At 44.1% G+C, this 25,515-nt stretch overlaps 1 protein-coding gene across 1 annotated transcript in view; it reads left to right on the top strand.

Annotated features, from left to right (window-relative positions):
• Positions 1 to 22,897, top strand: part of METTL17 (methyltransferase like 17) — a 32,599-nt gene extending 9,702 nt beyond the window's left edge. The window contains exons 2-14 of the mRNA XM_083145271.1: positions 5,764 to 5,914; positions 7,120 to 7,266; positions 9,880 to 9,967; positions 11,111 to 11,192; positions 13,060 to 13,133; positions 15,138 to 15,232; positions 15,978 to 16,048; positions 16,272 to 16,379; positions 16,471 to 16,539; positions 18,440 to 18,490; positions 19,140 to 19,232; positions 19,327 to 19,514; positions 20,779 to 22,897. Coding sequence (XP_083001397.1) covers positions 5,764 to 5,914; positions 7,120 to 7,266; positions 9,880 to 9,967; positions 11,111 to 11,192; positions 13,060 to 13,133; positions 15,138 to 15,232; positions 15,978 to 16,048; positions 16,272 to 16,379; positions 16,471 to 16,539; positions 18,440 to 18,490; positions 19,140 to 19,232; positions 19,327 to 19,514; positions 20,779 to 20,896 — 1,335 coding nt within the window. The 3' untranslated portion in view covers positions 20,897 to 22,897. The remainder of the gene's footprint in view (positions 1 to 5,763; positions 5,915 to 7,119; positions 7,267 to 9,879; positions 9,968 to 11,110; positions 11,193 to 13,059; positions 13,134 to 15,137; positions 15,233 to 15,977; positions 16,049 to 16,271; positions 16,380 to 16,470; positions 16,540 to 18,439; positions 18,491 to 19,139; positions 19,233 to 19,326; positions 19,515 to 20,778) is intronic.
• The last annotated feature ends 2,618 nt before the right edge of the window (positions 22,898 to 25,515 follow it).

The following is a 25,515-nucleotide window of genomic DNA, read 5'->3' as shown; positions in this document are numbered from 1 at the left end:
TAGTTACTTACTGCCCAGTGTTTATAACGCTTGTCTCAACCCCCTTACAACATTGTATGTTATAATAGTCCTCAGAATGGACACATAACACAGTGAACCCCCTCAGAAGTTTTATTCTATCCCTCTGGCTCACCCAAAGGGGCTGACATATTCAATTGATGCTTTAAAACTGACTCTGGCATAATCATAGCCAAATATATTGACACTAACTGCTGGCAGGCATTTGGCCGACATCGGTATCAACATATTTCAAATAGAGGATTTCTCTCCCGCATGTGTTTGGGGAGCTCTATTATATCTGATCTTATCACACCAGCATTTTGGTCGACACCAGTGTCAACTCTTTTAGAGGATATTGAGTCATACCTGCATCTGCAATATAAGCAGCAGCCCAGATAGACACACAGGGATATTACTTCTGATATTGTGGCTTGCACTATAACACTGTGTCACCGTACGGTCATATTACAATCACACCGATACCACAAACCTTACTGGTGTGACGGGGCGCTAGTGGTGATACTTTCGAGCCACAGTCCCAGAGGGGATACTTAGCATTATCACTCCTACGTGGCTACATTGTTGCAGCTTTTATTCATTCTTGTTGCAAATCAATATGCCTATATAGAACAACTAAGAGAGGCGTTGTTAACACAGTCTATGCATTGTATGTGCTGATCACACTTAGACTGATATACCTAGCAGTTACCTACTGCCCAGTGTTTATAACGCCTGTCTCAAACCCCCCCCCCCCCCATAACACTGTATGTTTTTAGTAGTCCTTGAAATGGACACATAACACAGTGAATTTCTTCAGAAGTTTCCTTCTATCCCTGGGGCTTACCCAAACGGGACTGACATATTTTATTGATGCTTTAAATGACTCTGGCTTTATTATAGCCAATAATACTGACACAATTTGCTGGCTGGTATTTGGTCGACATCGGTGTTAACATATTTCAAGAGGAGGATTTCTCTCCCACACGTGTTTGGAGAGCTCTATATATTTGATCTTATCACGGATCACGACCAGCTATAACCTAGACTAATGCATGATTGTAGGCCAACATTTTGGTCGACACCAGTGTCAACTCATTTAGAGTAGATTGAGTCATACCTGCATCTGCAGTATTAGCAGTAGCCCAGACAGACACACATGGATAATACTTCTGATTTTGTGGCTTACACCATAATATTGTGCCACCTTACGGTCACATTACAATCACACCGATACTATAGCTATGCGCCTATACACAGGGGACTATAGCCGACAGACACCTAGATATTAAGATTTATAATACTACAAATGGTGCCGGCAACATTATTCCTGTATTAATACTATTTACAGCCCAAACAAAGTGTGGGGATTAGGGAGCCGCCGTTTTTTTTAAACACGTACATGTTTTTTGTTTGTGTGTTTTTATACTTCGCTATCTTAGAGAATGTCTAATAAAGTTAATTTTTATTTGTTTGAATTCTAGTAGGTGCACCACATCAGGACATACTTTTCTCTCTTTTGTTTATGATCCATACCCAGTATAAAAGTGATATTTGAAGTCGAGTAAGCAATATATTTTCTGGTGACATCGCACATTGTATTGAAATAAAAGTATACTTTTTGTAGGTGACAAGGTATTCAACAGGGTAGACACACCAGGAGGGGTAAACAAATGATTGATGATCTACAGTAGGTCAGGGGTGGCCAACCTGTGGCTTCGCTGTGTGCCGGCTCCTGTATCCTCGGCACTGACACTTGCCTTCTCTGACTGTGCGCTACTTTGCTTTGTGCTTGATGTGATGACATCACATTGCAAAAAGAGCATGCCAAACCCATGGTCAGGAAGCGGAACAGAGACCGCGAGGGGGTGAGCAGCTGGACAGCAAAGCAGGTGCAGCAGCCGGATGTCAGAACAGGACTGGGGCTGCATAGCTGAGTGTGGGGTCAGTCTGCTTACCTTTGTAACACTGAAATAAGTGAAATCAAAACATCGATCTGTTCTTAGACACACATGTGAGAGAATTACTGTGAATAGATTCACATACAAACCAGAATAAAAAAATATATATATCTTGGGAAGATTAAGTAATTAGTGCATTTTCTTTGTGCTTGTATTGTGCCCCTGTCCTGAGGTTTGACACACGGTCTCCTACAAATGTCATTCCAAAGGCGTAAACTGAAAAATTAGGTATTTAAAAAAGGGTCGTGGCCTTATGGAAGCTAGGCCACACCCATCTCTTGCAGGGTATCATCTCTTTTGTCTTAGCCAAGGTATTAATGGCACTATATTGGAAACTACTGAGGAGAGGAAAGGATCTAGGAGTCTCTGTTTTCAGGTGACTTAAAGGCAGGTAAGCAATGTAACAAAGCCCTTATTCAGATTGAAGCGGTACGGCCCGCATGCGGCCGTACCGCCGATGTTTTCTCTCTGCACATGCGCAGAGTTCACTCTGCGCATGTGCAGGGGAATTCTCCGTTTTAAAAAAATTAGACGCCGCAAAGGGGGCGTATAGGGGCGTGAGGGCTTCAGTCCCTCATTTCCCTATGTATACGCCCCGCGTTTCATGGGCGTTCCCATGCAAACGCGGGGCGTACGCATGGTAATGAGGGCATGACGGCCACTCATGGGGGCGGAAAGCTGACGTCGCCGGATGTCAGCTTTCAGCCCCATACAAGCTACCACACGGACGATTGTCCGTGTGGTCTCAGCTTGCGGGAGCTGCCGCGGCGTGCGGCCCTGCCTTCGATGGTCGTCGACCATCGAATGCAGGGGGCAGCTCCCACCATGGTGGAGGCGTACGCCTCCACCATTTTCGTGCGGATCGCCAGCCGTCCGTGTACGGACGGCCGTGGCGATCCGTAGTGTGGGCGGGGATACGTCTGGTGCGGTCGGAGCCGCATATGCGGCTCGACCGCACCAACCAGAATAAGGGCCAAAGAAATGAGGAAGGCTAGTCAGATGCTTGGTTGTATAGGGCGAGGAGTCCGCAGAAAGAAATACGTAATAATGCCACTGTGTATGTCATTGGTACAACCTCATCTAGAATACCGTGTCCAGTTCTGGAGGCCATATCTCCAGAGATATGCATTAGGCCGTACAAAGAAGTGCAACTACAACGGTATATGGCCTCAAGGGCGTAACTACCATAGGTGCAGGGGGTGCAGCTGCTATGGGGCCCACTTTGCCTGTCAAAGTGTCATGTGCTATATACATTTTTCAGCATTATGTGATGAATAGGGGCCCTTACAAACTTTTGCTATGGGGCCCACATGTATCTAGTTACGCCACTGTATGGCCTACATTACAAAACTTACCTGGAAAGACTAAAATGTCTCAGTATGTAAACTTTGGAGAAGGGAAAGGGGGTAAATGATATAAACTTTCAACTATACCAAGGGTTTTAACAAGGTCCTGGTTACTCCGGCACAGGCAGAGGTATGCCCTTATGATCTCACGTCTGCTGTGCACAGATGTGCCAGGAAAAATAGTTTGCATTATCAAACAGCTGCAAGGTGTGGCCATAGGTGCACACCAACCAATCCACTGTACAGTTGTCCACGTGTGTGTGTGCTGTTAATGAGTGCATGCTGCAGCGCACAGTGTGTCTTAGGGATGGCCATCGTTGCCATTGCCATCGATGGTTGCCATCGATGGCAATTCTGCAACTGGCCATCGATAGTACTAAACTATGCAATGGCTGACCATCGATATTTTTACATATCGATGGTCAGCCATTGTGTTTGATTGGCCTGTGGGCCAATCAAAACACGGGGGCTGGGCTTTTCGCGGGTGTCGGGGGGCGGAGCTATGCTCCGTGTCCCGGCACTTTGAAAAAAATAAAAAAAGCAAAACATCGTTTTGCTATTCCATCTGGTTCTCCCCCATCGATGGCAAAAGTATTCGACATCGGCCATGAACCATCCATGATTTTGAATAATCGATGGCCATCCCTAGTGTGATTGTGGAGTTTTAATAGAGGAGGAGGCCCTTGTGCAGCCTCCTCCAACCAGGCCCCCTGCTCTTTGCCAGGAGCAGCCCTGTGTAGTCGGGTCTGAGCATTAGAACACTCAGACCCTACTGTGTATTTGTGAATCACCAGAAAAATGTTGTGGTGCCGGCAGTAGTCCAACGTTGTGGAATCTGAGCACTCAGACTCCACTATGCATGCGCAGATTACTGTAACTATAGGCACCGCAACATTTTTCTGGCACTTTCTGCAGCGCTTCTACTGCCAATGCTAGACTCCGGAGGGTAAGTATTAGAAAAATGGGTGCAGCATGTACCATATACCATATGGGCCTCCCTGGGACTCGGGGGCCCATGTGCATTGTGCACACTGCATCCATTATAAAATATGCCACTGGTGTGTGTGATATCATTTGTGTGGTGTGACAGGTTATTGCTATGTGGGTGAGCTCTGTACAGGTGCTGTTGGGTGTAGCTAGCAGTGAGGAGAGAATAGCTAGCACCTACCTAGTGCAATGTGAGACTGTGCCAGTGAACAAGAGAATAGAAGAACCCCTTTGTTGACTTGACCCTAATATGACAATAAAGTCAAGCGTTTTAGGGGAGAGGGGGGTGACACCCGGATATGCCTGCATGCTGAGTAAGTCTCTGGCTACTCTGATACTGTAATGACTGCTGCCCAGTGTAAAAAAACATTTGCTGGTGAGCGGCTTACGAATGGTTTTGAATATATTCACACGGCTGCGAATAGATGACATCTATTCGTATAGTGAACATACTAATCTACAAGGCATGAGTTTACTCTGGCGGGGCAGTGTCTACCTAAATGCTGGTCACTGCAAATTTACGGCTGATCAGGTCTGAATTACCCCCTATGTCTTAAATTGCCCCCCCCATGTCTTGTGTTTTCCCTTCTCTGTATCTTTGTATTGCCCCATCTCTGTCCATTGTGTCTTATATATCCCCCCCCCCCCCGCCTGCTCTGTATATCTTGTATTATTTCAACTCACCCTGCATTTCTTTCTCTACCTTTTATTTTTCTCTACACATTCTTTCAACATGGCTGTCACCTCCATTTTCCTTTGTCCTCTTAGTCTCCATCTCCACACTGCCACTCCTCTGATACTGCTGCTGAGCGTTAGACGGAAGCCCCGGCCCCCATTACATCATCCCGGATGTCTGCACTGCTGTTCCCTGCTAACAGCATCTGGATGTGCCCACCAGGCAGAGCAAAAGACAGGATCTTTGCTTTCCAGTACCTGTCTTCTGCTCTGACTAATGGAGGCATGGCTGCGAGCCAATAGCCTGAGCCTGCCCAGCTTGGCCACAGGTTGAGGGCCAAGCCGGCAGTGTGATCCGGAGGCAGAACTTACTATGCCCATTCAGACTTGAACTCCAATCACAGCAGCCCGTCCTGATGGAGTGGTGATGGGTGCCCACTGAGGGGACACTAGGACTGGGCCAGCATCCCAGTCCGCTGCTTCTATGTTCCAGAATCATGTGTATCAGCACTTTTATCTGCTCTATACTGCATGTAAGAGATCCCTTTGCTGTACAAAAGGATCCGAATAGCACAGAAGTATAGCTACCCTCCCATGATGCCCCCACAAGACTTGTCCACTCAGATTCCACCAAAAATGCACAAAAAGGAGTAATTTTGCCTCTGCACATGAGCAGTTTGTTAAAACAAGCTATTTGCAGTTATATAAAAAGCTCTTTCCAACTCCGAATCCGTCCCTAATGTGGAAGATGACAGAAAAACATGGGCCTAGTGCTTAATTATTTTATTTTTACACAGGCGCTGAGTTCAGCCACGTCATTGCCTCAGCTTGACCACTCAACGGATTTCTTATCTAGAGTCCCTCACCGTAACCACCCAGGAATAATACAAATCAAAAAGACTCGCTTGCCCCAGCAGGCCCAAGATGCAGCAAAGGTTTTACTGAAAAGTAAGTATGAGAGATGTCTTACAGTAGGGCAAAAAAGTATTTGGACAGCCACCGATTGTGCAAGTTGACCCACTTAAACTGTGAGAGACAGAATGTGGGGAAAAAACCCAGGAAATGACATTGTATGATTTTTAAACTATCTATGGTACTCTTTACCTAGAAGGGCGCCCATCGCGGGCATCGCATGTACTAAAAAATCGCATGCGATGCGACCGACGCGATGCCCGCGATTTCCCATAGGGAACAATGTTAAATGTCCCAATTGACCCGATTTTCCATAGGGAACAATGTTAAATGGCCCACAGAGGCCAAATAGGCACCCTGAAGTGTGAAATGGCCCCCCCAATTGTTAACGCCACCCCACGATCAACGTCAACCCGAAGTGTGAAATGGCCCCCCAATTGTTAACGCCACCCCACGATCAACGTCAACCCGAAGCGTGGCGAGCGGCGGCGGTACGCGTCCTACGACCTTTTCATACCCCCACTATCCACGTCGGCGTGGAGTTGAGAATAGAAAGTGTTGCGAGCCACCGAGCCCGAAGCGTGGCGAGGGGACGCGGACACCTTCACAGGTATACGCGTCCCCTCGCGGGCTTCACAGCTGTCCGCGTCCCCTCGCGGGGCTCGCCACGATTCGGGCTCGGTGGCTCGCTGCGCTCGCCACACTTTCTATTCTCAACTCCACGCCAACGTGGATAGTGGGGGTGTGAAAAGGTCGTAGGACGCGTACCGCCGACCCTCGCGGGCTCACTGCGCTCGCCACGCTTCGGGTTGACTTGTTGGGACTGAAAGATTTGCAAAACATTTTCTGTATAAAGCACTGTGTAACTTGGTGCTTTTATAGGTGTATGGACAGCGATGACCGCTGTCATCGCTGGGTGAGAAATCCACTCAGTGCATACACACTGAGCGGCTTTTCCCCTGCCCAGCCCTGTCACTGGGGGTAATAGCAGCAGATAAGTGGCTTTCCCGGTGATGATGCGTGAGCGCGCATCACCTCATCGTCGTGCCATACACACTTTGGCGGCTTTGAGCTGAAAGCCACTCAAAACACCAAGTTTGAGCGTCTTTCAGCTCAAAATCGCCCAGTGTGTATGGGCTTTTAAGGTTACCCGTAATCAGATGACTGGGCAAGCTTTCCTATTAACTGTAATTAAAACTTTATTCATTCTGCCAGTCTATTGTTTTTTTTTATTGTTTCAGGATGCACAGTCAGACAGCTGGAAGAAAGTGTTGCCTCCCTGAATAACTACTTATGGAGTCGGAAGCGACCAATTGAGGATAATGAGCTGAGAGGAAAAGCTGCAGAACTAGAAACTAAGCTTAGAGCTACATTGCAGTTTGATTCTGGTAATTGATTTCATTGTATTTACTTTAAGCCACTTAAGATCGACATGCTATGAACATTTAAACTCTGCTTCATAGTCACACACAAAGGGCTGCGTCTGCGATATTTCACAATGCGATAACACACATTCCTGCTGATCTACAACTTGGTTTAAGCTGAACACAACTGAGTTGAATCTCCTATTTGCTTTAAAGTTGCTGTAATTTGGCAGCTACTGGCTGTTTGCATGTAGGATAACCGTGCCCAATTAGGCACCCAGATGGAATTGCAGGCTATTAAGAGATAAACGAACATGTGGTGTGTACACAAGGTGAGATATTGGCTAATGGCCAATTTTGACTAATTTCGACTAGATGCACAAGAGATTTTGGATAGATGCACTGGATATTTAGACTAAAGCCCAGTACACACGGGGTGACCGGGCTTTTTGTGCTGAGCGACGTGCTGCAGCACGAACGCTCGGCACATAGCGGGACACGCGCTCTGCACACTGCGATGCTGAGCATTTGTTCTTAGCGGGGCTTTGCCTATTTTTATTCTAGGCAAAGCCCCACGTTCTGGGTAAAGCCAATGCAAGCACTGGTCTACCCAGCTAGCGATAACGACATGCGGGACCGTGCATTGACATCACTGCAGTGTATACACACTGAGCAATCCATACTCCTTTTCTAAGCGATCACTTAGAAAAGGAGCTGAAATTGTTCTGTGTGTATGCCCCTTAAGAGATATTGTCTAACTAATGATAGTCTAAGATCTAGTCAGAATTGCCTTGCCTGCATAGTCTATCTATGCTAGGAGAAACTGACTTATGGGGCCTACACACATAGCAATTCCCGGACATTATCTAAGCAATCTCACTAGATCCTCCATGTGTAGGGGCATACCGATGCGAGGTCCTGCGTGTCGCAATTGCTCCAACGATTAATATCCAGCATGTTGGATATATCTAGTTAATCACCGGGGTCAGGGCAAGTGCTCTCAGTGGAGAACACTGACTTTGACAGATCGCTCAGCGGCACATCGCTATGCAGTACTGAGTGATTCTGAGCAATCCAGTATCGCTCAGAATGCTCTCCCAGCATGTCCCGGCATCTCCTCGTGTGTAGGCCTCATTAGCATCATTACCTAAGCAGGAGCAAAACTGGGAGATTTTGGCTAACTTTCTAGGAGAGTTTGACTAGTCAAAATCTCCTGCCAAAATCTCACCGTCTGTACACCCTTATAGCGATTCATTTGATTATAGAAGAATTCACTCTCTTACCAGGTATGTAGATGTATTCTGTACACAAACCGATCTATAGTGGCAGTGTGGATGCATGCATGTGACCAACACAGGCTATTAGATCTTCGTGCATTTGTTTTGCATTACTGTTTAAAATAATTTGTTACCTCATGCATTGACCATAAATGTACATAATATGGATTTAAACATTTGTTCCACAATACATGCTGATTGTGAAAGATGTAAGATCCAGTAACAAATATATTCTGTAATGTTTATTTATTTAAATCTTAAGCTGGGTACATGCTATATGAATGGTCAATGTTGTTTCAATGCGCATTGGAACAATACATCATATAATGTGTCCCCAATCCAGCATTTCAGGCTATTGTTCTTTGAATCGTTCCATTGGATGTGCTGCATGTCCAATGGGACGATTCCACAGCTGACGCATTGTATTTATATGCACCATGTATTAATACAGTGGATCATATAGTGTGTACAGTGGTGTGCTGTATCATCATATCATATTATATTTATTTTATTTCATTTTATTTTTTTAAATCTTTCCCTAACAGTGCATATATTTATTTTTAGGCCCTCCCCCCACAAGAAATGTGGAACAAATGTACTTATTTATTACTTTGGTGAAAAAGTTTATTATAAAGGTAATATCTTCATGGTCTATCCACTTACCAATGACCTAAAGCAGTGGTTCCAAAACTTGATTAAAGCGCAGCACCCTGGAATATCAGCATTTTTTTTTGCACAGAACCCAATGTAACAGTTTTTTATTGATAAATGTATAAAATAAAATATTAATTGAAGTAAATTGTGCATGCCTGTCATCCTTACAGCCAGTTATGTGTTGGTGAACAGTTGTGTTTATAATTGCCCACCTATTTTATGACTGTCAGCCACACTAGCACTGGTTCTGCCTTTAAATAATTTGATTTTGCCCTGGATGATCACCCCGAGAAACCTGTGCAAGAGCCTCGCGGCACCCCAGGGTGCATAGGCACACTGGGGCAGATGTATTACGCCTTAACAAGAGATAAATGCAAGGGTGATAAGGAGAGTGAAACGTCCAGCCAATCACCTGCCAACTGCCATGTTACAGGCTGTGTTTGAAAAAAGTCAGTAAGGAGCTGATTGGCTGGACGTTTATCTCTCTTTATCACCCTTGCATTTATCTCTTGTTAAGGCTTAATACATCTGCCCCACTGTTCTGAATCCACTGACCTAAGATGTATTAAAGAGTATGGTGATGGCAAATCATATAGAGGCCACTATAATGGATACAATAGAAGACTGGCATTAGGGTCTCTAAAATGGCAAAGTGAGTTTCTCTTGCAGATTATTTTTAACCCTTCTGTATTTCTGTATCTGACAGAATTGAACATTCACCAACAGGAAGAAAAGTTGAAAAATCAAGTACTGAATACTTTGCGCAAGAATATCTATCACTGGCAGCCTTTGAAGTAAGGACTTCTTTACTGCAAACAAATTCTTCTTCAAGAATAGTTTCCAAAGTTGAAGACTGATACATAGCTCATTTCATAGTTTATGTAATGTAAATGGCCATTAGCCAGATGCACTAAGCTTCAAAAGTGATAAAATGGAGAGTGATAAACAACTAGCCAATCAGCTCCTGCTTGACGTTTTTAAAACATAGTCTCTGACATGGCAGGTAGGAGCTAATTGGCTGGTTGTTTATCACTCTCCATGTTATCACTTTTGAAGCTTAAGGGGTGTACATATGGAGCGATTTTTGCAAGGTGAGCGACTTTAACTAAGCAATTTGACTAGACACAACAGCGATTTGGGTCTATGGGCGATTTTGACTCTACAGGTCGAGTATCCCGTATCCGAATATCCGTTATCCGAATTATTCCGAAAACCAGACATTCCAGAAAGTGAATTTTTTTTATTTTTTTTTGCTAAAAACTAACTGCCACTATATATGTGCAAGACAATGATTGCTTGGCATTCAAATTCAGTGCTGAGATAGTACACACATTTTGTTTCACGTTTTGAAACCTTGTTTTTTGAACAAATAAAATATATTTGTGTGTATTTTATGTGGTAATAAAATATATTTGTGTGTATATTATGTGTTTAAACAGCATAAATGCAAGATACTTCAAAATACATCATTGAAATATTAAAATACGGAATAATCCGTTATCCAAAATTCTCCTGGTCCCGAGCATTTTGGATAAGGGATACTCAACCTGTACTAGAATTAACATACTTGCTTGGTATTCATTGCAGATCGCCTAGTGAATATCTCCCCCAGCAGTGAACACCAGCTATTTTGACTAGACAGCCAGCGATCTAGTCAAAATATTCTTGCCTGGCAACTCTTTTTTACTAGACGATGTTATAGGGGGATTTGTCTAATCTTGACAGCGATCTTTACTAACCTTCTAAGCAATTTAGACTTTGTAGTCAAAATCACTTAGAAGGATCGCTGCGTGTGTACACCCCTTAAGTGCATCTGACCCTGTATCTGCTAAGAGGCCGGTTCTGTCCACTAGATTCAAAACCTTGATAATGTTCAATGCAGATGTGTCATGTATGTTTTTCCTAATTCATGCATTGTTGTTGTCTGTCTGATGCAGCTACACAAGTCAGTTTGGTTTGGTGTATTTGGCCGCACGTTTTGATGCAGGATTTGCTGCTGTATCTAGAGTCCTTCAAGAGGTGAGGAAATTTAAAACCTAAAATTCAGACACATACAGTAACAGAAATCTAAGTCAAGAGTGTCAGATCTCTTTATGTTTGCACTAGTGCTATTTTGACTAATAATTATTTGATTGCTATCCTGGTTAATTCAATATAATTTCTGTGGAATTACAGGTTTCTGTAAATATAGATTTGTCCACATAGCTCTGTGTGCTACAAGTTGTGTTACACATAGTGCGTGAGCTCCATGTGACTCGGTAGCGCCAGGCAATCTTATGTTCAACTTTTGCCATTACAATGGGTCTTATTTGCAAACCGGTGCGACTAGGATGCACAAGCTTCTGTTGATTAAAATTATTTGTGGCATGCCTATATTCTGTGTGTGACTGCAGGTGTATTTGCATAGAAAATACTACAGGCAGCATGGATGGTGTAATGGTTAGCATTACTGCCTCACAGGGCAGAGGTCATGGGATCAATCACCACCATGGCTCTAACTGTGCGGAGTTTGTATTCTCCCTGTTGGTTAATTGGCTCCCAACAAAATTAACCCTTGTGTGTGTGCGCGTGCACATGTGGTATGGAATATAGGTTGTAAGCTCCACTGGGGCAGGGACTAATGTGAATGTTCAAATATTCTCTGTAAAGCGCTGCGGAATATGTGTGCGCTATATAAATAACTGTTAATAAATATATACAGTACAGTGTCGTAAGTCCCCCATATACTATGCCATTTGGGCACGATTTCACCCGATTCACATGAATCGGGCCGTAAAATCGGCCCAAAACACACATGTAGACATCTCGTCCGACCCGAAGCACGGTCCCGTCGGGTGGTCGGACGGGTTACACATAACATTTGCTAAATCTTATGTGCAGCCCGGACCTGGGTGGGAGACGGCAGCGGGCGGGGGATGTTGGCATCCAGAGGGCCGGGTGGAGGGAGCAGGGGGGGGGGGGGGGGGGGGGGGGGGGGCGACGGATTAAAAGTTTCTTTACTTTGGTTGGCATTGCACTTGTCATTACAGCCTCACAGCCATAAGGTCATCAGTACAATTCCTGACCTGTGTGGCGTTTTCCTGCTCTCCCTGTGTCTCCTTACATACTGGTAAGGTAACTGGCTTCGGTCACAGGGACAGTGGTGAATCTAAAAGGGGTGCCATGCGTGAGGGGGGGGGGGGGGGGGGCGACGGACACCAGCGGTAGGACCAGGCAGCCGGGCAGTGGAAGCCTGAACAGTGGGCGCACAAAAAATAAAATAAAAATGAATGGGCAGCCCTCTGATTGGCTGAGACCTGTCAGTGACTTCCCATTTATTTGTATGTTTTTTTTTTTTTTTTGTGCGCCCCGGTCCCCTCGCCGGCGTCTGCTGCTCCCTCTGCCTTCAGCTCTTCAGGAGTTGCATGTGATAAATTGCCCAGCTGAATATGCGCTACTTCTGCCACGCTGTATGGTAGTGGGATTTGTCTCAAAAGTGTATGCTACTCCATAGGGATTAATGTTAATGGGGAACCTTTGACAATCCAGCTGTTGTTGAACTAAATATCACAGCATGCCCTGCTGCAGTTTTGCTTTTTAGCCATGCTAAATCTGTTGCAGGGTATGCTGGGATGTGTAGTTCAACAACAGCCAGAGGGCAAAGGGTTCCCCATCCCTGTCATAGGGTAGTAAGAACATTTAAACACTGCAGCAACAACAAATGGCACCCTTTGTCATCATTTGAATTCCCCCATAGTCATACCTCCGTGCCATCAATTGTAATGCAATGTTGTGATTTCATTGAAATCTTATAGACTTGCTTAAGGCAATATGTACGCTACTGTTTTATTATGTAGGGAAGTTTCTTAAGTCTGAAGGTGATGTGTATGTGTATTGTATCATACAGATTAATCAGCGTGTTCCTGAATTCAAGCCCCAGACACTGATGGATTTTGGTTCTGGCACTGGATCTGTTTCATGGTGAGAGCAGCTACTAGGCACTCTAGTATGAAGGTGGGATGTCCAATCAGTGAGCTCCAGGCCTTTTGATGTTCTCTCTGGCTGTGTTTTTATACATGATTAGCTTTTTCTCAAAAGTACTTACTGCATTTAACATCCATTGATCCATCTGTGCATTATGTACACAGAATACAGACAGACCCCATACATTCACACAATGTCATTGTTGCTAGGGATTAAAAGTTTCTTTACTTTGGTTGGCATTGCACTTGTCATTACAGCCTCACAGCCATAAGGTCATCAGTACAATTCCTGACCTGTGTGGCGTTTTCCTGCTCTCCCTGTGTCTCCTTACATACTGGTAAGGTAACTGGCTTCGGTCACAGGGACAGTGGTGAATCTAAAAGGGGTGCCATGCGTGAGGTACACACAGGCCCCTTGGTTCCAGGGTGGCCCACAATGAACATGCTGCACCCATATATCAGTATTCACCTTTCCCGAGTCCAGTGGTCTCACAGCTTTTCTTTCAAAATCACCGGAAAATGGCGCAACAGCCATTTCCCAGCATTTAATGCATGCGTAGTAGACTCTTGCACCACGTTAGAGTCTACTAGTTTCTGGAGCCAGACACTAACTATGCAGCCCAACTGTTGCCAAGAATGGGGATTATAAATTGTCGTGTTCATTCTAGCACCCTGCACCTTTCAAAACCCTGTGCAGTTCCTCTTTCCTGCCTGGGGTGTCGCTTTCTGCTTTGGTGCTTCTAGTACAGATTGTCTGTATTGTGATACTGACCAGACTCTGCTAGAAACACCACAGCAGACAGCGACACCCCAGCCAGGGAGGAGGAACTGCAGGGATTTTTAAAGGTACAGGGTGATAGAATAAACACTTAAGGGGCCTACACACATGTCGATATTAAGGCATTTTAAGTGACTTTGCTTAATCGCTGAGAAAACGCCCCTACATCGGTGTGTGTGTAGGGGTTATAGCGACAGCGATGCGTGTCCCTGCGCGTCGCTATCGCTGGCCGAGATTGATAAGCAGTGTTCATCAATCTCGCTGGTCGCCAGTGTTCTCCCCGGAGAACACTGACGCTATCTGCTCTCTGTGTGTGGGCTGTCAGCTCTGTGTGCTGAGCGACAGAGGCGTAGAACTGCCCGACTTAGCATAGCTTAAGTCGCTGGCAGAAATAGCCATGTTTGTAGGCCCCTTTAAATTTGAAACCAGTGATGGCTAATCTTGACACTCAAGCTGTTGTTGAACTACACATCACAGCATGCCCTGCTACAGTTTTACTATTTGGCCATGCTAAAACTGATGCAGGGCATTATTGGATGTATAGTGCAACAACAGCTGGAGTGTCAAGGTTAGCTATCACTGTTTTAACTGTACTGGGTGTAAATTTTATTCTCTGTTAAACAAAGTGCAATGAGTGGGCTATATAATGAAAGGCTAATACTGCTAATTCATACCGGCAGCCAGTAGATGTGCCAAACGGAGCAATTCAAGTGTTGCTAAGCTCGTCACACACAGCCGCCGATGCTGACCATTACCGTTACATTGGGCCTTATTCTAGTTCACTCTTTCTGACAAAATACTTCTTAGATGGACAAAACCATGTGCACTGCAGGTGGGGTAGATGTTACTTGTGCAGAGAGAATTAGATTTGTGTGGGGTTTTACTTCAAAGTGAGATCTACAGTATATTGCAGTGTACAAATAAAGCAGCCAGTATTTACCCTGCACAGAAACAAAATAACTCACCCAAATCTAATTCTCTCTGCACATTTTACATATGCCCCCCTGCAGTGCACGTGGTTTTGTCCATCAACGAAGGATTTTGTCAGAGTGAACTAGAATAAGGCCCATTGTTCAGTCATCTTGACAGCTGGTAACTAGTGGTAAATAGATAATGTATAGAGCGGATGGATGTACATGGGAGTAAGGATATGATGTATTGTTGTTTTAGCACTTGGCTTTTCCTCATTCTCTCTCTGTGTAATATATCTCCTCTGTTTCGTAGGGCAGCCAATGCTGTATGGGAAAATAGTCTGAAAGAATATGTGTGTGTTGATGCCTCTGCATCTATGAATACACTAAGTGAACTGTTATTAAAAGGTTAGTGGCTTTTACTCAATTACTTAGTTCACACTGCGAATGCGCATTATTGCTAGCACATGTGCGGGGCCCGGCTGTGAGGGCCTCTGGCAAATTTCCTTGCTGAGGTGCTTGCAGCCTGATTGACAGGCAGGAGGCATTCTGGGGTGGACACCTGGCATTTCATCGGCCTGCCCCATAGAAACACTCGGTGCAGGTGCTCCCCTGCCTGTTTGCTGAAATACAAGCAGCTGCCAAGTGACTCCTGGGTCTTGCGGTGGCTGCGAGCGCCGAGCAGAGGGGGAGAAATCTGCATTCAGTGGGGTATTCAGCGGGGCAGTGTTAACATGCCGCTGGCCTCCAAACACACGCAGCCCAGTCAGCAGGTCTGAATCGGGTGCATATTGTAGTAAAATCATTTAAGGCCAGACATTAATTGTGAGCTTCAATAGCAAATTTAATGAATCCAGACACAATAAGGGTCTGAATAGGACCTATAGATTCATCAACTGAAAGAATGACGTATGAGGATAGCAGTAACTTTTATGAGTAGAATGCAGGTGTGTAAATTGAGTGTCATGCAGGAGAATACTTGTGTGGGGGGAATACTTGTGTGGGTAATTTTATCTATTTACTTTTAAGTTTAAACATGTCATTGTGGATACAATTTAAAAAAACTCAAATACTACATAACTCTTATTCGCTAAATTCTATCCTTTGCTTCTTAATTAAACCTTTGTTTTTGGTGCTCTTTATCTGGTTGCAGGTGGGGTAGAGACGGGGCATAAGCACATCTCCGGTGTTCACTTCAGACAGTTTTTGCCAGTTTCCCCCAAGGTAAGTTGTTCTTACAGTATATACAAGTTCCTGCAGCTAGTCCATGTAAAAATAATCTAAAGGCAATGTTTATTGCTACTTACATACTATTTAATTTGTTAGCTGGTTCTCATGTCCCTGTTCTGAATCGCCATGCTTTCTGCTCAGTTTCTTACCATATTTATATCCTGCCTCTTATGAAGCCACTATATAAAACCTATTCGTGCTTCTCTGCTTTTTCCAGGTGCAGTATGACCTTGTAGTCTCCGCGTACTCTTTAAATGAACTCCCAAACTTTACTGAGCGTGAAAGAACTATTCAGACTTTGTGGAGAAAAACTGGGGGCTTCCTGGTTAGTTTTCTTCATCTTTTGTAACTTTCCACCTGATTATACTTCTATTCTACGTGATGATATGGTTGTTGCTTTCTCCTTGGTCTCTTAGGTGTTGGTGGAAAATGGTACGATAGAAGGCCACCGGCTTCTGATGGAAGCTCGCAATATAGTCCTGAGAGTAAGCCATGTCTTTTGCTTATTGACATTTGCTAGTTATGATTAGATTTGTTTCAGTTCAGTTTTCCAGTGACACATAATGCTGTGTACACACGGTACAATCCAGCATGAGATTTTGACTATATGGTCAAAATCGCATCGGGATCACATGCAGATCGCACAGGTTTTTACCTTGCGATCCCGATGTGCGTTCCCGAGAAACCCAAATAGACACAGCAGCAATGACTATATAGTGCAGATCTGCACTATATAGTAAAAATCGCATTTATGTTGGGTGGTTTACCGTGCAATTCGATCGCATCGGGTTCGGATAGCAAGCCTAATCGACTGTGTGTACACACAATAAGATTTGATTGCTATGCAATCTTTGCTAACTCTGTGCTATTTACATACAATTCATACTATCTAGTCTGCACTATATAGTCATTGCTGCACTGTTTATTTGGCTTTTTCGATTTCAGCTGAACGGGAACTCGCATCAGCATCGAATCGGGATAGAAAGCTTAAAAATATGTTCTATCTCCATTCAATGTCTATGTGATCCCGATTCAATTTGAGAACATCACTGATTGATTAGAACAAATGAACATACCTGTAGATATGTATGTAATATATGACTGGGGCAGTGCAGCACCCAGGTCCGAGCACTAGGCAGCTCTCTCCTTCTAAGGCTACCCCCATACTCCAATTGGTTACGTTTCACAGGAGTCTGGTGGGTGGGCTTTGAAGGAGAGTGAAGTCTATGCTGGGTGCTATAAACACAATGCTGCGGATCCCCGGGAGTTTGCCAGCACATATGTTACAAACATCTCTGCATGTATGTTTACATGTTCTAACTGGCTGCACCCCCTGCACTGTGTAGTTGGTGCTGCAGTCGCCCCTGGTTGAGAGTGTTTGTAATAGATCTGCAAATCCGGTTTGTAATAAGGGGTGTACACATGAGCTGGAAGCATGATCATTTGGACTAATCCGAGTCAAAATCAAGATGTATATAGCCGTTGCAGATAGACGGCTAACTACATCGTACCATCCCCATCCGCAGTGTGCGGCGGCTTCGTCAAAATTGCCTTGCCTGCACGGTTTATTTGGGCAGGCTATAGCAGGGCTGCAATTAGGGATGCCAATCCCGGGGCATTTTTTCAATCCCTGATTTCGGGATTGAAAAATGCTCAATCCCGGGATTCTCGGGATCCCGGGATTGGCATCCCTAAAAGAAAAACATGCCCTGTCCACCCGTTTAATCGACATGGCAGGGGGGGGGGGGTGGACAAGGGGTGGGCGGGCATCGACATGGCGGGCGGGCGGGCATCGACATGGGGGGTGGGCGGTTATCGACATGGGCAGGCGGACAGAGCAGCGCTGCGGCGGGTGCCTGCTGCAGCCCCGCAGATTACCTTACATAGGCGGGCTGGAGTGGGGCACATAGCGCTGCGGACGGTGAAGCTTGCAGGAGGGGAGGTCAGTGCGGCCGGAAGCAGTCACCTGTGATAGGCTGCTGTGGCCTGCGCAGCGTGAGAGTCAGAGGTCACGCTGCGCAGGCCGCACGCCGGGGTCGGGAACAGCCGGGCAGCTTCTGAGCGGGTGCTCAGAAGCTGCTCGGCATTAGACTGCGCGTGCGCAGTCTAATCCCGAAATCCCGGGATTGGATACTCCAATCCCGGGATTGAAATCCCGGACATTTTGGGGCCAAATCCCGGGATCCCGCCGATCCCGATCCCGGGATTGGCCACCCTAGCTGCAATGCTCTCCCCTGCGTGATTCCTACAAACCTTCTGCTCAAAATTGCCTGGCCAAATCGTACCGTGTACACTCCAATAGCTCTGCAAACTTGGTTTGTAATAGATCTGCAGAACTGGTACAACAATTTCCGTAGTTCAAAATTGCTTTCTGTCTTCACACAGGGAGGTGACAAGCAAATTTGGGACGATCGTCCACCCTATGTATTTGCACCGGTAAGAAATGGAAAAGCTCTTGATTTTTGCATATATAAATTAAACACACATAAAAATATAGTTATTAAGGGAGTTCAAAAGTTGGGTAAAGGTTCCCATACACGGTGCGTTTTGTGGGTGCGATGCGGGCTCTCGCAAACATCCAATCGCACAGTTCAAAAAGTACGTGCTGCACATACTTTTTGAACTAGGTCCCTAGATTACACCAAAATGCATGCAACTTTGCCCCTTAAGAGAATGCTCCTTTACAAAAGCACAGGTGCCTCTGGGGCAAAATCCAATCTATTTATAAATATGTATTCTGATACAATTGTTTAATTTTCATATGAAAGGATGTTTATAGTAGCCTTTTTATTGTTGAATGTTTCTCTTATTTAGTAGAATAGATTTCTGGGCAACATGTGGACTGGAGTTGAGAATCACTGATTTAAGCTTTGCAACATAAATGGCATTACCCAGAAGTCCTTTTCTTGGGGTGAAGTGGCTTATCTGCACATGGTTTACAGTTGCTATTCATTATTAGTGGAGGATTACTTACACACCATGTATTAGTTATTTCCTATGTTTTTTATATTTTCCATCTCTGCTTACATTCATATAACCTGCATCCCCCCGCGTATCTACCAGTCATCTTTTCTCTCTCTGACAGTGCCCACATCAGCTGGAATGTCCCAAACTTGCTGGAAGTACCCAGATGCCCTGTAACTTTATACAACAATACCAACCACTGCAACTGAGTTGGGTGAGCATATTCATGTTAGTACTTTGTATATCTTTCCATTCCCTGCTAACCATAATATCTCAATATGTTTTTTTATTCTCGCTTTTTATTACAGAACCCACAGTGGCGCACTGAGAAGTTTTCCTTCCTAATTTTGTCCCGTGGCAGTGTTGATGGAAATGATGATCACTGGCCACGTGTAATTGAGCCAGTGCTGCGCAGACCACGCCATGTGCATTGTCACACGTGTGGCTCTGATGGGAAACTACATTATGATGTCATTACAGCTCGGAGACATGGGAGGTATGGTTAAAAGGATTATGATCTTGCATTCGTTAGTCAGGCAGAAATGATTCTATCCCCTACTTGGCTGGAATCACACTCTGTAATATCCCAACTAGTGCAAAAAAATAAAATTTCCTCCTTTTTTTTTTTTTTTTTTTTTTAATTGCTATGATTTTATACAAGTGGATCTGGCTGGCCAGCAAACTATCTACTATCTACGCACTGTCTATTCTCCTGCACTTTCAATAATTAAAAGGTTTTTGTTTCTTACTTCAAATGCTTCTGCGGTTACTGTTACATAGGGTTACATGAATTAAGGAGGGTGATATTTGTGCTGCAGAAATCACTAATTTATTACATTGCTGGAGTGCCCCTGCAAATGGGCTTCTCTATTGAAGTTCAATGTAGAGATGCAAAATGAGGAGTGGCAGTTTTTACCCATGGACTGCAGGACTGCAGCCCCCCCTCCCCCAAGTAAAATAGGCCAACTGCTTAAGTGAAGCCAGAATCTGTCCGTTAGACTGCACTGGTTTCACTGTCCCTGGCAGCGACTTGCTTTTGGAAGTCTGACCTACCAGTCACCTGTAGTAAAGCAGTCCCACCAGGCTGCTATATGCAGAGAGCTGTCTGTAGGAAGCCACTCCCTGCCTGGTCATGCAGCCTAATTTGGCTTCTATGGGCTGCAGCCCATTGATGCTGGGGTAAGTGTATGTGCAGTACCATCGCTGATGCTGTGCATGCCCCGGTTCTGGCGCCTGCCCTCTGCACTGTATAGGTGCCAGGACCACAAGCGGGAGCAGTGGTGAGCATGGGGGGGGGGGGGGGGGGTTTCTACTGTTCTACTGGCAGCAGCCCCCCCACCTTCATTGAGATAGGAGCAACTGCTGAAAATGATTTGACATAAAAATCTAGGATGACTCTCTAAGGCCACCAGTTTGCAATGCTTTTGTGGAATGGGAATTGCCAAGCACACAACCAGAAAAGACTCTTGTAAAACTCATATCTACACTGGTGCCCTGATACGCCTACTTAATTCTGGTTGGTTGCCCCTTCATTATCCCCTGATTCCACCCCTCTGCCATTGCAAATTTCTGCTCACAGTCACATACCACCATCTTGTTTGCTAAACCTGTGCACCTCAATAGTAATCTACTCTATGTGCAAATCACAGCAAGTGGGTGTAAACTTGCATTTGTATTGCATGGCTGACAATTTGCACTTTGTGAGTGACCTCCAGATTATTTGTCAGATTTTTGTTTACAAAAGCATCTATATTTCCTAGGGATCTCTATCGGTGTGCTAGAAGATGTGAGTGGGGAGACCGGCTGCCAGCAATCATTTCCAATGATAACTCTCTTCCTGATGAACCTGATAACAGCGAAGAGGTTTCTGCTTCATGACCACTGAGAATGAAAGAACTAACCTAACAACAAGGCAACTGCCCAAACTATGGGATAGGTTTCCAAAGTTGTGGAATAACTGACCCTATCAACAGTCCCATATTTAATATATGTATTTATTGTTGCCAAAATGCAGTCCTTAATATATGCCGGTGGTGACTTTATCACATGGATCACATATTGATTGCAACGATGAAAGAAGACAGCTGAGTACTATATATTATAAAGAACCAGAGAATGGATCGGTGCCTGCCTAGTAATGATAGTACATTTTTTTTTTTTATGTACTTGCTCAGCAATGGGAAGTCTTTTTGCTTCCCTAGTGAAAAGGATGCAATATTGTGGACAATACAGACATTTGTCTTCTGGTTCTTTATTCTGGAAGAAATCTATGAAGTGTTCCTTATGTTTTGCATTCAAATAATTATATAATTAGAATAGACAATTGGTACAAAAATGAATCTACACAATCTGTAAACGCGCACAAGTTTTGCCACTTATGAAAAAATTGCAGAATATCTGTGATTTTGTAAAACCAGAGTCTATTATATTTCTACCAATATGTCTATGGTCTCATGGTACACTACAGGGATGGGTTCTATCATTCTTACTTCTTTTTGGGTACTCTTTACTTGATGATAACTGCTAGCTTATAATTATAGCCACAACTTAAAACAGGGCATATTTAGTCTCTCCTGTAAGGCAGGAAAGCCACACACACCACGCTGCCCTTTTCTTAATACACTGTTTCTAAGCACCCCCGAATAGGGCTGTGCGCTAAGGCCCTTATTCTGGTTCACTCACAAAGGCAAATTCCTTCTTAGATGGACAAAACCATGTGCACTGCAGGAGGGGCAGGTGTAACTTGTGCAGAGAGAGTTAGATGTGGGTGAGTTATTTTGTTTCTGTGTAGGGAAAATACTGGCTGCTTTATTTTTACACAGCAATATAGATCTCACTTTGAAGAAATAACGAAATCCAACTCTCTCTGCACATCTTACATCTGCCCCCCCCTGCAGTGCATATGGTTTTGTCCATTTGAGAAGGAATTTGCCTTTGCGAGTGAACCAGAATAAGGGCCTAAATGTCCTAGGTCGTATTTTTTTTGAAATTCCATATTTTAAACCAGTGAACTAAGAGGAGACTAAAATGCAAGGCTCTAATATTGACAGGTGCCAGTGAGTAAATAAAACATTGAGACCCAAATTTGTAATAAATGATAATTTATGGTATTTGTGCGGATAAGTGAGCATAACAAAATAATTCATTAAATGATGATAATAATCTCATCCATTTGCAGTGTCAAGTATAATGGTCTCTATAAATCTGGGGGGGAATCCGTGTCAAAACTGACACCCAGAATTTGATACTCAATCATGTTATTACTAAGCGCAATACTTCTTGCATGATCTTAATCTTTGAATTATAGCATGTGAACAAAGGAGTAGCCGAATCCTCATACCATGAATTCTCACTAGTCAGCCCACAAACTGGTTACAACCAGCACTTTACAGATAAGAAATCCTGCATGACCCAGTGTGCTTTGTGTGTGTGTGTGTGTGTGTGCTCATTCCATGTTCACCTTTGTGCCTGGTATACATAGTAACAACTGACTATAGCTGCAGTATGCAAGTATGATGAAACTTACAGCACAATATCTCTTACTGTATGCCCTATATGGTCACATTATTATATTCCTGCATGCATATAATGTCTGATATAACCTCCAAGCTCCATGCAGTTAGTCATAAAATATATATATATATATCCCTCTGACGAAGTTGATACGAAACGCGTAGGGGTGTGGACTAGCGTCGAGATCACCACCACTGCTGCGTAGCCGAGGACGGAGTGTAACCGGCTCCAACAGAAGGTGCATTGCACCGTACTCATGCTCTCATACCACGGTGATTGAGAACCGCCACCATTGGTACGTCATTTTATACCTCTGCTTGTATGTTATTTTGTCGGAATAAACGTTTAAACGATTCATGCACTATCGAGCGCCCGTTTCTACTTTTCTAGATCTATATATATCTATTTATAGCTGTGTGGGGTTTGCTGCAGTACAGACGGAGTCGAGACAGCTTTGCAAAAAAATTTCAGTTTAATGTGTAACAACACATGTCTCTATGCCTGACGTTTCGGGGTCCCGTGTGCCCCGTTTTCAAGGAGCGAACGGGGCACACGGGACCCCGAAACGTCGGGCATAGAGACATGTGTTGTTACACATTAAACTGAATTTTTTTTTAAAAGCTGTCTCCACTCCGTCTGTGCCGCAGCAAACCCCACACAGCCATTACCTAATACTGGCTGCAGGCACCGGAGCACATACACTGCATTGAGCGGAGTGCCGGACCATTCCCTTTCAGCTATATATATATATATATAGATAGTGGAAGAAAGCAGCGGCACTCTGAGTCTTCAAACGGTGCAAAAGAACGTGAAACTTTACTGGTCTACAGTTTCGGGGATATCACCCCTTCATCAGGACCTGATGAAGGGGTGATATCCCCGAAACTGTAGACCAGTAAAGTTTCACGTTTTTTGCACCGTTTGAAGACTCAGAGTGCCGCTGTTTTCTTCCACTATCTACATACCTCTGGCTCTTTAGCCAGTACACAAGGACAACTGAGCAAGCTACCCCCTGGGGGAGTCTGAGTGCCAGGCACACTAGATTGCTATATATATATATATATATATATATATATATATATATATATATATATATATATATATATATATATATATATATACACATACATACATACAAATAGTGTGAGCAGCGCTAATTATCAAAGTCCCAAACAGGGATAGACAATGCCAAATATATTTCTCATATATGGAGAAAGGCACAAAAGTCACCAAAGTCCAATAATGAGGAATGTAGCTCCCTTTCAATGAAACGGCATCCAGGGTCAGGATGATAGACATCTAGAAAAAACAGAAGAGAAAGGTGCGCTCCATGGTGCAGGTAAAACAAAATTTATTATGGAAACACACACTGAGTATCCAATCGGTATAAAAGAAAATTACTCATACCAAGTGCTGTTGCACTGTGGGCTGGTTACCACAAGATATTATGTAAATACCCGGGGCATGCAGCTGCATGAACGACACCAAGAGAGCCGGGACCAGGACTGCCAAGGACGCTGGGTTGCGCCGAGGGTAGAGTGGAAGCCGGAGCCAGAGATGTCAGCGTACGGAGAAGCCGGGACCAGTGGACCAGTAGAGAAGCGGGTATCACAAGTCACCAAACAGAACACACTGATACCGGAATCAAAACCGCCATCTATAACTTTATATCAATGCGGCTACATGTGTAAAAATGAGCTACCACGCTAATACCCGCCGGACCGGAAGTTACTTGCGTGTCACTCGTAACTAGGGAAACCTGGTTGGTGCGTTCCACAGCCCGTCCGTCTGCCCGGAAGTTAGCTGTGTCACACCAAGTCAACCTGGAAATATGTTAAGCAGCCAGCCCGTCAACCCGGAAGTTGGCTGCGTTTCACCAAGTGTCATGTGCGTTCCACCTGTCTAAATGCATTACCTGAACTGACGACGGGGCCTCCGTGCTCCGAAACGTTTTCCCTGCACTAGGAATAAATATTCCTGTTGTTTCACCATTGAACAAGCCTCCGAGTGCCACTTATTTGTCGCAGTATACTACCTAAGGACACCCCTTTTGAAAGAGGGCACCGGAGCAAGCTACTGGCAACCATCTTCAGACCTGAGTGCCGGCCTCATTTGTTGTGTGTGTGTATGTATGTATATATATATATATATATATATATATATATATATATATATATATAATCCAAAAAGATCTGACACAGCCAGTTATCATAATATCAGGGATGGTGCCCATAATCAAACGTTAATACTCTTAGACATAGTCACGGCACTCCACTCCTCTTGCAAACAAATTTATTCCAAAGACCGCAACGTTTCAATACACAAAAGCCTGATGAAAATACCTTTTGTGGAATGAAACATTGCTGTCATTGGTATAAATTTGTTTGCAAAAGGATGGAGTGCTGTGACTGTCTAAGTAATATATATATATATATATATATATATATATATATATATATATATATATATATATAGCAGAATGACAACTTTTATGATTGACATATCTATGATACCATTGTTTGAGTATGAAACACAAATAAACCAAATGAAAGATCTTGGTACATTTGCAGAAAAATACTGGCGTTGTAATTGATTGCTTAGTTTCAGAGTTATCCATCCTACGCCTTCAGGAGAATACGAATCAGTAAATGCGGCAGATTCATATTTTCCCGAAAAATTTTGTATTTCAGAATCTTAATAAATTTCCCCCCAATGTCTCTGATACATAATATGACGCACCTCAGTTCCCAAGTACATAATATGCCACCCACCAGTGTCCCCATGCATAGTGTGCCACCCATCAATGTCCCCATACATAATATGCCACATACATCAGTTTCCCCAGTACAAAAATGTATTGATCTCATAATTTACAGTTCCTTGCACGAAGAAACAGTAATTGGACATAAACATACTGTATGTTATTACATTATACTGTTCCTAACAGGAAATAGACTTCCGGTGCTGGTACAAATGTACTGCTC

Source organism: Crinia signifera, chromosome 1, assembly GCF_055691185.1.
Source record: "Crinia signifera chromosome 1, ASM5569118v1, whole genome shotgun sequence".
NCBI lineage: Eukaryota > Metazoa > Chordata > Amphibia > Anura > Myobatrachidae > Crinia > Crinia signifera.
The sequence above is the reverse complement of the archived record's forward strand: the minus strand, read 5'-3'. Positions and strand labels throughout refer to the sequence as shown.